Here is a 15,388-nt window from a genome sequence, read left to right on the forward strand (position 1 = left end):
ACACCCCACGCTCAGCTGCATGGCGCACGGTCGGCTCCAGCAGCTCTGTCCATAACAGGCTGGATGGATCCAGATCGACTCTGGCCATGCTGGCCTGTCCTCTCCTCTTGGAGCGACCAGTGGGACCACCGGTGACAGAAAGAGAACAGAAAAAGGACATTCAGAGCATGCGCAGGGAATAAAAAAATATATAATTTCACCCCCACACACACTCCAGAATAAAGGAAACTTCTGCAACCCCCAAAAAGAAATCTGAACTACAATTTCAGATCAAAGAAGCGAAACACGGGGGTTACAGTGTGCTCTCACTTCAAAAGTCCTTCAGCTGACTGGGGAGGAAGAGGGCTGAGCAAGAAATGTTTCAAACAACAAACTTTTATTTTACTATCAACATTTACCATCTCCTTTAGTAACTGCTTTATCCAGTGTGAAGCCTAATTGGCGCTGCCACTTCCAAAACGCTCTGCACTACTCTGTACCTTTTAAAAATGAAGAGTAAAGCAGCAGCTCCCGACTTGACTTGCACACAAATGGAGCTCAGCCGCGCAAGACATCAGGGTGTGCCCTGAGTTTGTAGTTACCATTTACTTTTTGTTTTTCTTGCTCATTTTAAACGGGCAAATCCGACCAATCTCACTGCTCGCTACTGTTTGCGAGTTCCCGTTTGCAGCCAATGCAGATTAGCCACTTTGCTGGTGAAATACCACGCAACACATGCTGCCTGGTGCCTGTCACCTAGCAGCCTGGTGGGAATGCAACATGAGACGGGAAGAGCAATGAAGCAGCAAAAGAATAAAAGGTTCAAAAAGACAGGAAAAGAAACAGCTCTGAAAGAAAAACAACAATTCCTTCACTTCCAGTTTCTGTTAACGCTCCTGCCTTTACATGTACAGGTAGGTGAAGAAAAAGGTATAAGGAGAGCCTGTGATTTGTCATTTTTACCAGTTTACCTGACGAAGAACTGGAGGCAAAATTATTTTGAGAAATGAAATTTTAATGGTTTTACTGCTAATTTAAAGTAAGCAGTCTGGTTTTCTATATAAAACTAGTCATCCTTCCAGTCTTCTGTACATCCTGTTTTTTTCTAGTCTGCATTAATTTTAAGTGATGTGGTTAATTTGAGCACCAAAGACAATATTGTTTTGAGCCCTCAAAGGCTGGCAAGCAGTAACACAATGGTCCAATGGAGCGAGCTAATTTGAGAACACAAGTATTCATTTATCACACGTTTTGCCTTTGGACACAAACCCAAGATGACGACTCAGCCAGGTAGCGATACTCAAACTGCTCCAACACTGTGCAAACCTGACTTGCAGCCCTGGGTGAAACATTTGCAGCCGTGACCAGTTTTTCCTGCCCAGTATATAACCCAAACTCCCTCCTGCCCCAGCATCCCCCAGCAGTTTGTCAGCTCTCTCCAAGCAGAGGGTCCTGGTCAGACAGAAGTGCACAGTTAGAGCGATGATCCAGGCAGACTTTACAAGTAAAGTCTAATCGTACCCTGCAAAGGGGAAATAAGCCCTGCATAACCTATACCTCCCTCCACCTTCCTTTCAAAAATGATGTATTGTCATCTCCCCTATAGGCAGGCAGGGAGGCTTTCATAGCTTGCTGCCCAATTACGGGAGGAATTCTGCCCTCCCCCTCCAGCCTATACAATAGACTCTTTATGTAAATCACTCAGAAAAATTAATACACCGTTAATCCATCAGTAAAGCTTCCTTTCCCATCTCTGCCTCGTGGTGCGAGCGCGGGCTAAAGAAAGCAGTATGAGAAATTTCATGGAAGCTACATAGCAACCAGCAGCAGGGCTGCGTGGTTCTTACCCACAGGCACTAGAAGCGTATCTGACATCGCTGTGCAATATCAACATGCCAGCAACCAAAAGTGAAAATTAGCCATCACCTGCAAATGCAAACTCCCTTTGTAGTAGTTTTTCAGCAGCAAAAGGGGTTAAAAAACAATCTTCAGAGCACAGATTAAAATCATCTCCTAGCGTGCTAGTAGCAATGCACAAGTGTATACATCCTGCACTACCGTTCCTGCACTAAACCATTTACTCAAGCCACAACTTATTCTGACTCAGAATTTAAATTCTGTTCAAATAACTACTAACTGCTCCCAGAAATGAAAAGAAATAAAAATCCCTTTGAACTTCAAATGTCCCTGAAGTGCTTGTCTGCTCTTATAAAGGTGACCTTAGAGCAGAACTGAGTCAACCTTACACTTTCCATTAACAAACTAGTGCTTTGCCAGCACTAGAGAAATTACAACCAAATCACTTCATCAGGTGTTTTTAACCACACACACTTTTGCTGACCAGCCAGTAAATGCACCGATAATGGTAGCTCACCATCTCTGAGAAGCAAAGTTCTGAAATTTATTTTGATTTATGGTAAATATGAGGTATACTTAAATATCTACCTGACAAACTCCACTCAAAAAGAAAAAAAAAAACAAACCAAACTCCAGGTCTGAGTATTTCAAGGGTTCTTTCAGAGCTGCCTGTCTTGCATCCTAGATCTCCTTCCTCTGTGGAGCAATTCCCATCACCATTCCATCGTCTCATTTGATTTTGCATCTGGGAGCTCTTCCCAAATTGCCCTCATAAAACAAAATACACTTAAAATTTTCCAGCAGGACCATGAGGCAATTATCCAAAAGCCATCCAGTCTGTTACAAGCAGAGTTTTAAACCGCTTGTGGTACCACAGAGACAGGAGAGATTCCTGCAGCACCTGCCCAAAGGATCTGCCACGAGCGACTACTGGCTACAAGAAGCATCAACAAGACTTCCCTACACACAACACAGTCAGTACCTCTGTGTTGCCCAGAGGGGAAATTAAAGGTTTTCCCAGCTGATTACTATCAGATTTTACAGTTCTAACCCGAGAAAAACTTGGCAAGGTGGTGCTGCACCTAGGCTTCTGTGCTGCCCCCCTTCTCCTCCCCCACCTGTGGCTCCCAGCTGGAGCAGGACCCCAGCAGGGACCAGGGGCTGGCACGGCAGCAGAAATCACGAAGGTTAAAGAGAAAGCAAGTCACCTTTTCTCTGCTGGCTCCTGTAGGTCCAGTTCTCATCATCCTCATCTACCTGCTGCACGCACATGGAGGAGAGTTCACCATCGCTGCGAAACAATCTCTTTGTCTGCCTTGACAAGGAGGAGAAATTGATCCAGCTTACAGCACGCGAGAGGGAGCCTGGGTTTTGTTTGAGTTTGAAAGATCTTGAGACACACTCCTTTTTCATTTTCTTTTAAGCCAGCTACTAGCCTCAGTTCCAAACAAACCTTTCTGAAATTGTTCCCGTCCCTTCTCTCCAAGTGGTTTTCGTGGAGGGCTAAACAATTTCAATACGACTTCCGTCCAGGTTTCTTCTGGCTGCATTTAAGCCAGCACCACCATGGAAGTAGCTCACCGTGCCAGCGCAGCTCCCCTGAAGCTGTTTTGATACAGCACTTAGGGAGCTGCCAAAGAAAACAAAGGGAAGAAAAGCAGCAGAAAGTGGCACCTTGCAGCAGCTCAGAGAAGCACGTAACGGCTGAGCAGAACACAGCGCTAAGGCACGTGTTTTCCCCATTCTCTACTCAACAGCAAAAACTGTAGCTCCACTCTTCTCCCTGGCATCGGTCCCCAGGACCATGCATGTGATTCAGTCCCTTCTTCTGGCTCATCAAAAACACCCCACGGCAGGGAAAGAGCAGGCAGAGATCACACCCCAGCGTAGCACAGCTCAGGAGGGACAATGGACGGACCAGGCTTCTGCCTCCTCATTCTGGCTTCCCTGCTGTCTCCCAGCGAAACGCCTGGTGCAGGAGCTCCAGGAAGGCTCTCTCCTAACAATAACACAGACTGCGTAGCTATCGCTTAGGATTAGAGTGAAATACGATAGGCTCGCTCTCCTAAAAGCACGACCGCAGAAGCAAAACTCCTCCTTTCCTCAGCCAGTTTGGTGGCAGCGCAAACTTCTGAACCCTGTGTGCAGAAATAGAAAAGCACTTGTGCACCTCCGTGGACTCAGAGAGAGGAAAAATAAAATTCTGGAGCTTGTCAACGCCACAAGCATCCTGAACAGAGTTTGCTGCAAACATTAAGTGCCCCTGTACCTGGTGGTACATTAAAAAGACAAAACAAAACAAACAGTGCAAAAACACAAACAAAATCTGTTCATGAGCAGACATTTTTAGTGACCAGACTCCTACTGGTGCGATTGCAGCTCACAAAACAGGTTTCACTCCCAGCTGTGCTATGTTCTGCCACCTTCTCTTTAACATAGCAGCTGGAAAAAGCATTCCATGGTGTGAAGGTTTGTAAAAGGTCAGGCACTACTGAAAGCTGCCACAATGCCAATCGCTTGCCCTGCATGCCAACAGTAGTGCTGCTTCCAGGAGGGGGTAAGGCAAAGGCAGCGTTTTAAAGCAGACAGAAACTGGCAATACCAAGGCATCCCAATATCCATGGTTTTTGACGGGACTTATCACCAAGATGCAAGGTGACAAAAAACACACGTTTGTATCTTGCAGCAAAAGAATAGACTTGAATGTATGAGATATCCAACAGAACCAGCTCAGTGAATCCTCAAGGAGATGCCTGTAGTGAGGAATCCAGGGGACAAAAAATAAGTGCCACCGATCTGAAGAATAAGCATTGATGTCTTAACGGCTGCAGATGATGTTAGCAAAAGGAAAAGCAGCTTAAGTAAACAAGGGTACAGTATTTCAGCTCCCAAGCTGTCAGTCAGATTTGCACTATTGCAGAGCACACCCCAACCCCCTGGCAGATGCTCTCACAGCCCTTTGGTTTCTGCCGCACAGCCTCTTCAAAACCATTGAAAACAAAGGCTCCAGCTTTTTCTCAAACTTATGGTTCTCTGACTCATAATAAGAGGATAAGGTTTAACCCACTGACTGGGAGGCAAAAAGCTAAGTACTGTATCGGATTACCGTATGAATCAACTGGGCGCACCAAAGTGACCTTTGGCTCCTACTAAGACAGCACAATGGGTTGGCCAACTGTCTTCTGTAAATAATTGAATAGGCTGCATTTAAATTGAGCTCGCCCAGCGAGGTAATGCCTATGTACATACACAGGTCTTCCAGCACTTGCCAAACTCAGCGGTGATGTGGTGGTGCTGGGGGGGGGGGGTTAGGGGGGCACGAATGGGAGCACACACTGCCAACTTTTGCTTTTTTCACTATGCCATCAAGTCCTTCTGTTTTGGAAGTTTCTGTCTTAAAAAGACACCACCTTCCATTCCTGATGAGACAAGAGACTTGGGTATGGTTTGGGAGTTTTGTTTTTATTCTTTAGACTGTTTGCTTAAAGGATTTTGAGAATGTTGGTTGACACAACGTAGAGTCCCAAACAGCAGAATATCCATTTTGGGGCAGTCCCTGTTCAAATAGGTAGGATTTAATGTAAAAAATCAAAGATGATGCTTGAAGTCAACCTAATGTTTCTTTTGAGAAAGAGCAAACATTTGGAACTGCCAGAACCACAAAATACAGAGAACTGTAAACTACCACAGCTATTACTGGCTAAAGTATACAGAGCCAGATGTATAAAAACCCTGGTAGGAACTGCGGAATCAGAGTCATCTTTTCTACACTCCTTAGAAACAAAAGATTAGAGAAAGCAATCCTTCCAGGTTAACCCAAAATGCCAGGATAAAATCCCACAGACCTGTCCAAAGTGTTGGCAGCAATTTGTTTTTAGGAGTTTTCCTGACCTGTCTGGATCTTTGCCCTTGTATGGTGGTGCTTAGTCAGAACTTGATGATGCAAGGATGAAAACATTGCCATGGGTGATTGACCATACCATTTCCACTGCTACTGTAAATACAAAGTGGTACAATGCTTTGTGTCCAGTTCAGTATTATAGTTCCTTGCAGGAAAAAGTCCACTAGGATACTGTCATTACCACGGAATGCTTTTTTTTGTAGGTGACAGAAAGCTTAACATCAGCATATATTGTTGCATATGTGGATCAAAAGTGAATTTCCCAAGATCAAGAGAAAATAGCAATTACCGTTTGAAAAACAATACATATTGAGGTATTAATGCCAATGGCATTGCAAGTTGATCCACGCTTTAATCAGTAGCCAAATGCAAGGCCAAGGAATTGGAAATTTTAGCATCTGACACACAGGATTAATTTTGTAAAGCACTCTACAAAGCCATTTAAGAGAAACAAGGTATGCTTCTAATAAGCTTAGGTAATTTTCCAACCTGACTATTTTCTCCCTTATGAAGTCGGCATACAAGTAAATAGGCTTAATATTCTCCAGGTTACACATGTAAAGATTAAGGCATTATTTCTGGTTCATCTTGGTTGAAACAAAATAAAACATGAAGGAATCACAGAAGAAGAAACCCAGGGTTTGAAGTAGAAAGCTAAACTGGTTCCCCCTCCCAGCCCGTTTTTAAAAATTATTTTTAGAGGTGAACAAGAGCAACTATGCATAGCCTCAAAAGGATTTTTAACATCTATCACAACTTGATGGTCAAAGAATGTTCTAAAAGTTGTTAGGCAAACACGCATACATGGCTCACAGCCACCGAGTTTCCGTAGAGCCAAAAAAAAAATAAAATAAATAAATAAATTTTTAAAAAATGTTGAACGGAAAAGGTTTCGGTTCAGTGTAAAAAAAACCAACAAAACAGAAAGAAAAGAAACAACTGCCAAACCCCGCAGATGTGCTCTGGTTTTGGTTGGGCTGTGGGTTTTGGCACAATTCACATGTTAGTTTAATTCCTACATTTCCTAGTCTGTCATTTCTGATGACTCAAGCAGACAGTAACGCGGGTGATTCACAAGAACATCTCCAGCCACCCAGAGGACATCTCTCTCTCAGGCTTCCTGGGTGTTTTCCTTCAGGTGGTAACAACTCATCACCAGCCAGTCGTAAAGCTGTTCGGATTAAGCGCAGTCAAAAGCCCATTGAAAACAATTGCCCGCAGACTCAGTGCTTTGCTACACAGTTGTCATGGTGCACAGCAGCCCCAAGGGACCCTCCAGCCCAGACAGTGGCCCCATGCCGGTGGATCCTCCACATGTGGTCACCCCCCCCAGTGGCACTCATCACCTCTGGGCACAGATGGGTGGGAAATTCTGTAGCTCGTGAACCTGACTTCCATCAGAGGTCTTTACCTACAGCATACCTGTTCTTAGAGGTATCCTATACAATGCTCGCAAACCTGTGAAGTAATCCATATTCCTGCATGTCTACTTACAGCAAAGCAGCTACAGAATGTTCTGGTATTATGACAGAGTCTGAAACTTGCAGTTAGGATCAAGTCCCTTTTTGTGCCGAGCACATGGAGAGAGAAACTTTTTCCCTTCCAATGTGAATGAAGCTGAGAGGGGGAAATCATAGTAAAAGGATCAAAAGCGAAGTTACTTGCCCAAGATCATACTGAGGATAAGCAGCACAGCTAAGAAAAGAAAGTAGGTCTCCTGGCTACCAGCCTCACGACCTACTTAAGTAGGCCCCTTCTCACACAAAAAGGAATGCCTATTAGTTGCTTCTGTCATAATCATTACAGGGTCTTTGAATGCTCTAATTACAAATTAAAATTTCTTTTCTGTTCTGTTACCTATTTTATCTGTTGTGGTCTGGGTTTTTTTTTTGGTCAACTTAAAAACACACCATACTATAAACGAGCACCTAAAAGAGAATTCTGCACTGTAGGACTGCTTGAAGCATCCCATCCACATTTCCAACTTTATTAGGTCCATAGGAAAACAAACAAGCAAAGAAACAAAAACAGACTGCAGACAATCATCGAGGATAAATCATCGAGTTTTGGGGCAGATCTATATGATGCACCTGCCACCAGCCTCCCTCTCTTCAACTTCTGCACCCCAGAAGGATTCACTGCATCTAGGCATCTATATATGATGCAATAGCTGTACGTATCTTGGTAAAGAAATTTTGTAAAATGAGGGGGGCAGTTTCTACATAGCGGTAGGCTACCTGGGCCTGGTTCTCCCCCAACACCACCCTCACATGGGGGTAACTCCCGCCCAGCCAAACCAAACCGCTTGTACTGAGAGAGAGGAACTGAGCAAGGAACACAAATGAGGCGCTCGCGTAACTTGGTTGTTAGCAAAAAAGCAGGATATTTCTAAGAGGGATTAACAACCATATTTCTCTAAAATAGTTTGATGCCAAAGGAGCAGGCAAGCTAACTGCCCATAAGATGCCTACATGCTTCAACCAGGGGTACAAAGACATCCACAAGCTTTTCAGTTTGTTAATAAGCATGATTCCAGAACTGATGGAAACCCCAAATTGCAGAGAAGATCTGCGTTCAAGTACATAAGGCGTACTTGCTGGGTGAGAGTATGATGGATATTCTGAGGGATACAGGAGGAAAGGGCTCAAACCACATTAAGTTTCAACCTTGTCCATACACAGCCGAGTTTCACCTCGTAGCTGCTGTTTTCCAAATAAAGCAGTTTAGATTTATCGGCAAAATAACTTCTGTTCTCTCAGCACACAGGTGCCGACGCGAAGTTCTATGTCACCGTGCAACCCCAGGGGGTGAGAAACAGGCCCTTGATGAATTCAGGCACCTTGCCACTGTTTAGGGCCGGCAGGGGGCAGCAGGGATCCAGGCGCCCGCCGAGGGGTGACAGGGTTAGCGACACAGGCAGTGTGACACACCTGTGATTCAGAATCTAGCCTTCTGCATACAGAAAGCTGTTATTATCTCTGCTAAAAATGCTATTAACAATTTTAGTGGATGTTTTCTTGATTTTTGTTTTTGTTTTTGACTTGGGCATGACACCTAGCTAAGACGGTTCTGCTAAAAGCTCACACTAACTGTGCCCGCTGCCTGGGTTCCTGCACAATCCTCCCGAGCTGTGGGGCTCTGCTTCCATAACACAAAATAATTTTTAAAACACATCTCTTAACCACAGGGTCACCCGCTCTCCAAAGTGGATGCTGCCCAGGGAAGCACTCCACTCACAACGCATCCCCAACACCAACGCATCCCCAGTGTGGATCATCTGTGAAGATCAACTAAGTATCTAATTTTGAGGAAGGAGTAAGATTTCTGTCTGCTGATTTTTACTCTTTTTTTTTTTTCCCCAGCCACTCATCTGTTCATTGAATCACCAAAAGTTATCAATAACAATTCTGAGCAACACCAGATGTCACTACAATGTCTGGGAGAGAAACTCGAATGGCACTACCCAAGTCAGCAGCATCCCGTGCCTCGGTACCCCGGCTCTGCACTGACCCAGCTCCACCTGGCACCACCAGCTTCCGAACTGCTGTCCCAGCCGGCATGAAGGATGCTCCAAATCAAACTACCCCTTGCGTCTCACCAGGCGGCTCCTACTTCCCAGGAAAGCTGTGTGCTTTCTAATACCCCGTCTTTACATCTTATATATATTCCTCTCTGCTCTTGAACACACTCTGCAATGAACTCATGGATTTAAACAAATTCTGACTTTGTAAATGCAACTTGCATTGCTTTCATCTAAATTATAAGACAAGTTTACTCTCTCCTACTACTTTACTCAGCACATGCTATGTTCATATAAGAAGGGGCTCAAATCACTCTTAATACCTGAATATGCACATGAAACTTTGCAACACATCAGTTACATTAGGAATTTAGAAATACGAGATTTTGGTGAAGCACAAGAAATTTCTACTGGATCGTCAAAAGCTTCCTGTGGAAATGCTGACAGCTGTACTAAAAACAACTGGAAGCCAGTTAAAAACAAACTGCATAAAAAACATTTATTAACATGTTATTGAGGACCATTCTGCCAGCAGGAGAGTACTCTAGACAACTAAATAAATGTCTATTTCCCACTTCTCTGATTAAGAGGATACCAGGGAAGTTACACAGGGGATATGGCTGTTTGCTTTGAGGTGGAAGCCCTCTGCTGGTTAACATAAACTAATTAAAGCACTAATCTGAATGTTTTTGTAGATAACAGAACCACAAAGAACAAGAAAGGAGAGAGTGGCTGATAAAGCAGCAGAGAAGAATCGTCAGTAGTCTCAGAAATCCTCATTCTTCATCTTATTTACCGTGCCAATAAATGCAAAAGGTGCTGGTTTTGTTTTCTTTTTTTCTTGTTTGTATTTACGCACTCTTTGACTTATAAAATATGCAATTTGATAAATCTTACTAGGTATTTGCAATAATCAAATGCTAAAAAGGAACTTTAGAACCCAGTGAGATACTTGGGCAAACCTCACCATTCCAACACCAAAAACATAGTTCATGTGTGTTATAACCAGGTCTCACTGTTTCACATGCAAAACACAGGAAACTATTTCTTCCTAGAGATATGAATGCTCTTTGCATACAATTTTTTGTCTTGAGTTCTGTATCTCTAAAACATATTTCAAAGTTACTTCACAGCCAAAACCAGCAAAATGGTTTGACCTTACTGACATTGTACATAGATCTCTGCTAGGAACCAAGCTAAAAATGTACCATTTCTGTAAACTGCGCACAAATACCAAACTTCAGAAGGAAGACAGAAGGCTCACTTTTGCCTGTGTGTGCACAGGTATAGGATTGCTGTTGAACTTTTTTCATTCATTTCTAAGTTTGCATGCCTGCTTAGCCTGATCCGTGGTAAGCACAGAGGAGTGTGTTGCAACCCTGGACAAAATTTGTAAATGAAACCCAGCCCTGCCACGCCTGGAGGAATGCTGCAATCTCCTCTCTTCCTCACAACAGGCTCTAGGTTAAAAGAAACTCATTTCTAGGCGGAGGATGAGCACAAGGAATGTTGCTGACACACAGAGAGTGAGGAAGAAAACAGAGTTTGTGGCTTCGTTACTATCCAATGTAGTTATATTTAATCCTCATTAAAACAGCCGCCCTGTTAAAAGCTTGATAAAAATGCAAAAGAAAACTAAACTTCTAAAATAATTAACATATGGCATATGTATGTGTATGTGCTCTCTATACAGAGGGCCTGCACATGTGTTCACTCCATATGTACACATTCGCATATTCAGCAGGAGCACCAACTGTGACCAATGTCAAAATTCTTCTTCCCCTTCCCCCCCTGCAATTTCCCCTTCTGCCCTATACAGCCCTGAAATTAACCCTCATTCATTTTCTGAAACCCTGAAATTTTTTAACATTTTTGCCTACCAATAGCAGTTTCTAGGTGGAAAAATACCCAGGAGTATGAAAGCATAATATGCAGGGCCAGTCTTGCAGAGTCCATGGTCCCCTCAGCAGATCCTATACAAAACATTTGACACACAGGAAAGGTTCCTGTCCATCAGCTGGCAAAACAAGGTGAGGACAGAAGGGAAAACGAAAGCCCAAATAATCCTCAGTCGAAGACAGGATAAGTAAGGATATTCACGCTAACAGCAGGAATAATCTGAACCTGCCTCTCAACCACTGGCATGTGAAATAATCAGCCTCAACAGAACAGCTGTTCAGTTGGCAATTAAAAAAAATGAAAGTGTCAATTTTTAAATCGTTGCTCTTTACTCACAGCACAGAGAAAACCAAACCAAGGCTTTGCAACCTTCTGTAATTTGCATCATGGCTTCTTGTTTACATATCTAAAGAAAGCTCATATTCTGGCATACCATTTACTTCGTGAAATACAGGGTGGGAGGGGTGGACAGTGAAAGAGAAATCACATATTATTGAAATTACAGGTGTAAAAAAATGTTTGTTCATCAGATACTTATCTGTTGAGAGCCCAGTGAAATGCCTCCCACAATACTAACACCCCAAATCAACTTCTCCCAAGGAAGAAGGAGTTTAGAAAGCAGCCTCACCGACGTCTCACAGCCAATGCCAACCTCCAATCACTATTTCAGGTGGTTTCATCAAGACAAAGAAGATTCATACCTTGATAGCAATTTTTAAATGAAGTTGCTCTGACATTTCACTGTAACTAAATTACAGGCCCAGGCTTCACCTAGGGCTTTTTCCTGCCCACGAGACAATCTGCTTGAAATAGCCGGAAAGCAACCCTAAGCTCCTCATCATGCAGGTTTTTTGAAGCCTTCCTCTTCAGATGCTTGGAAACCGAATATCAATCCTGATGCATCATTAACTCCCAAACACCTCCTCCAGCATGACTTCTCTTGTGGCCAGTGCCAAAATCCTGCTCCTATCTACAGAGTTGGGTTTTTTCCCCTTCTTTTTACTAAATGAAGTAAAGCAACTGGAACAACTCGCAGCCCATGTGCCACATCCAGTATTTCACAACGTCTTTCACCTTCTTCTTGGCAGAAACAAGGAACATGGCTCGAGCTCGGTCCCAGAGCTTGCACACTTAGGTATGAAGAAGTGGGGCAGCAGGAGATCTCCACAAGAACAGGCCCAGGTCCCAGGGTAGCGCACCACCACAGCAATACATCTTTTACATCTTCCAGGAGGTGAGGGGTGAGGAAAATAAGTAGGACCCAAAATAGAAGATAACCCCTCCTCTGGCTAGTAGATGTAAAAGTAAATGTCAAACTACTGTAAATAAAACACATCCCCAAAACAAAATATTCAACTTATGCTTTAAATGATTGATTTTTATTGTAAAGAAATCAAAATGAAGGCTTAACTGCTGTGTTTTTCACCTAGTTCTGCCTGTAAAGTCAAGCCGCATTCATCAACATGAACCCTGTTACATTAAACTCAAATGGAAAACAAATGACATTGAGAAGAGATACTTATTATTTAACTTGCAATAAACATTCCTTATTTACAGGCATCTGGCAAATTGCCAGCAGTAGAAACAGATGCCATACAGATATTTCTAAAGAAATGCAAGTACAGACATATGGGATTACATAGAAAATAGATTGATGCAGAAATAGTTATTATCTAAGCATGCGCTCTATCGCGTACCACATTCCTGTTATGCAACCAAGTTTATTAACCTGGAGGAGTCCACTGACAAATAAGGAGAATGTTTCATATGTATTTATTCATCAAATAAAAATAACAATGGTTTCTAGATGGGAACTACCACCTTCTTTTGATTCACATGCCTCCCCCATGCTGCTTGTTCTAAACTCATCAAGTGGTCAAGATTATCAAGATTGCTTAAAGAGCAAATATTTCTCTCTGGTACTTTTTTTCCTGAAATAGCAAAGTGGATAACACGTTGGCTTTCTCAGCCAGCTTTGGCATAGAGGTAATGCCATGTTCTGTGGTTAAGTGCTGGCTCTTCTTGCTCCAAGGCACTGTGAGTCATCTCTGCTTTCCACACGGGTGTCTTCCAAACAATTCTGGGTAAAACTGTGCTAGTTCATTCTCACCAAAGACATTGTATGAGAGTACAATTACACAGAAGGGATCACATATTAAACAAGTTTTTTTAAAGCATTCCATTAAAAAATGTGCAAGGCAAATATTGCAGCAACTATTAATCAAGTCTAAAAAAAAATAAACCTAACTTCATGAAAGACGCCTTGGCATTTGTTGACATTTAGAGTTTTCCTTCAAGTACGAGCATGGCCACAGCAGGATTTGCTCCTCTCATCCAATGGCACTCTTTCTGCAGCTTCGACAAACAGATGTGAGGAGACACTTTCTATCTTTACTTGCAGACAATATTGTTTTTTCATTACGACAAAGTGTTACTGAGCTTGGCAGCAGAAACCACCCACCTTTAGGAACTCTCAGTGTAGTTAATATTCCTCTGCTTAACAAAAGATGCTTTGGTCTCAGGCTGTTTCTACAGGCTGTTGTTACAGCACTTCACCCAACTGACCTCCATTTATGAAGGGCTGCTTGGTTACCAGATCCTGAGTTATTCTCTGTTTAGCTTAGGGCCAGCAAAAGGCAACAGAGTGGCAGTTCTAAAAAACACCCAATGGGGGAAAAAAAAGAAAGAAAAAAATAAAAGAAATAAATCACATCTTGTCTATCGGCTAAAATATATGGTACCTGCAGCATCCTTCAGTGATGAATGGGCCGTCTTAAAAGACACTATTTAGTTGTCAAGTTAGTATCCTGCATGGTTTATCTTTTTAAGAAAAATAAAATAAATGAGAGAAAAAAGTACCATTTTATAGACACTTAAAAAACAACTAAGCAAATAGACAAAGAAGCTCCTTTATGGCTTCCAAATTCTGGGCTGCTCTAGGGGTCACTGCAAGTATCTTGTGAAAACAAAACAAAACAAAACAACTTATGATAGCCCACAGGAGAGGGCTCGCAGCCCACCCTCCTAGGTCGTCAATGGGATCTACCCTCTGGTGGGGTCATTACAAAGTACCTTTTCTTTTGCTCTCAAGCAAAGCCAGAAAATAAAGTTTTGCCTTTCCCTGCCCTATGCGTGCTTGTTCTTGTGCTGCAACCACGGCCTTTCTGAAAGGCTGGGATTTAATGTAAATCACTGCAGCAAGCCAACGGACAGCCCCAAAGCAGCTGTGTCAGCACTGCCAAAGGAGAAGGGTAGACACGAGCGCTGAAAGAATGGGAACTTCTTCAGAAGCAGAGCATGTCAGGTTAACCAGCCATACCTGCAACACTACATCTTTCTAGGGCTTCCTACAAACTCTCCAATTCACTTCTGGACAATTCAGAGTATTGATAAGGAAAAGAAAGTTAGTGGACAGTGTTTTCCTGGATCCCTGTTAAACTTGTACCTCCAAAAAAACCCCCTTTGATTTTCAGACAGAAGAACTTTTCTTCATGGGAAAATGTGTTTGCAGGGGTGGGGTGGTTTGTGGGAGCCTTTTTTTTTTTTTACTAGTGCTTTATTTTAACTACATGTGGGAAAAAGATGCCTGAAATCCTTGGAAGTTTTCAACACAGGAAAAAATGCTAAAGAAGCTCCATAGTGGGGTTGAGGTCACAATTGAGCTAAGAGACCAATGAGAATACTTATGTGAACTATGTCACAAAAAAAATTCAAAACACATTATAAAAATGTGTGGAAAAGTCATTGCCACAGCACAAAAGGGTTATGGCATCCAAGACCACAGGAAGTTCATTACTGGATTACTGGATGCAGAATTTTGGTTTGTTTGGGGGGTGTTTTTTTAGGTTTAGCAATCAGTTTTTCTGTGTTGGAAGTGCTCTCCTGTGCTGAGAAGGTTTCATTATATCCAAAAGCATCTCAGCAACCAGCCAAGACAGGGATCAAGAGAGGGAAACACTGTTATGTTCTCCCCAATTCAGGAGAGGACGAAGCCAAGGTAAATAATTGAAAGAGAGCCGTCTTCCGAAGTAAACTTTTATTTTAGTTCATGGGTTATTTCTACATTGTCAGCCAACAATAGACATGCCAGTTTGTTAGGGCATCCTGTTGAAATTAAGTGGAAATGTATTTCCACCTTAATTCCAGGGAACTTTATTTCCTTTACAATTTTTTAACTCCAGGAACTCTTGGCAGAGTTGTTGCCTGCTGCTTGGATTTCAACACCTTTTGTT

General features: G+C 42.8%; 1 protein-coding gene and 1 long non-coding RNA gene across 13 annotated transcripts in view; one reads left to right on the plus strand and one right to left on the minus strand.

Annotated features, from left to right (window-relative positions):
• NHSL1 (NHS like 1) overlaps positions 1-15,388 on the minus strand; it is a 180,786-nt gene that overhangs the window by 102,394 nt on the left and 63,004 nt on the right. For 2 of the 12 annotated variants that reach the window (XM_065057154.1, XM_065057153.1), the window contains exon 1: positions 3,045-3,846. The exons of 9 other annotated variants lie outside the window; for them this stretch is intronic. In XM_065057154.1, the coding sequence (XP_064913226.1) occupies positions 3,045-3,249 (205 nt within the window). In that variant the 5' untranslated portion in view covers positions 3,250-3,846. Of the gene's footprint in view, positions 1-3,044; positions 3,847-15,388 lie in introns of those variants that run through there. One more of the 12 variants, XM_065057156.1, reaches the window with a different exon arrangement.
• LOC135579063 (uncharacterized) lies at positions 724-10,078 on the plus strand. Its single transcript, XR_010471400.1, has 2 exons — positions 724-893; positions 9,100-10,078. It is a non-coding gene; the product is annotated as an uncharacterized LOC135579063 (long non-coding RNA).

The sequence above is a fragment of the Columba livia genome, chromosome 3 (genome assembly GCF_036013475.1).
Source record: "Columba livia isolate bColLiv1 breed racing homer chromosome 3, bColLiv1.pat.W.v2, whole genome shotgun sequence".
NCBI classification, from domain to species: domain Eukaryota; kingdom Metazoa; phylum Chordata; class Aves; order Columbiformes; family Columbidae; genus Columba; species Columba livia.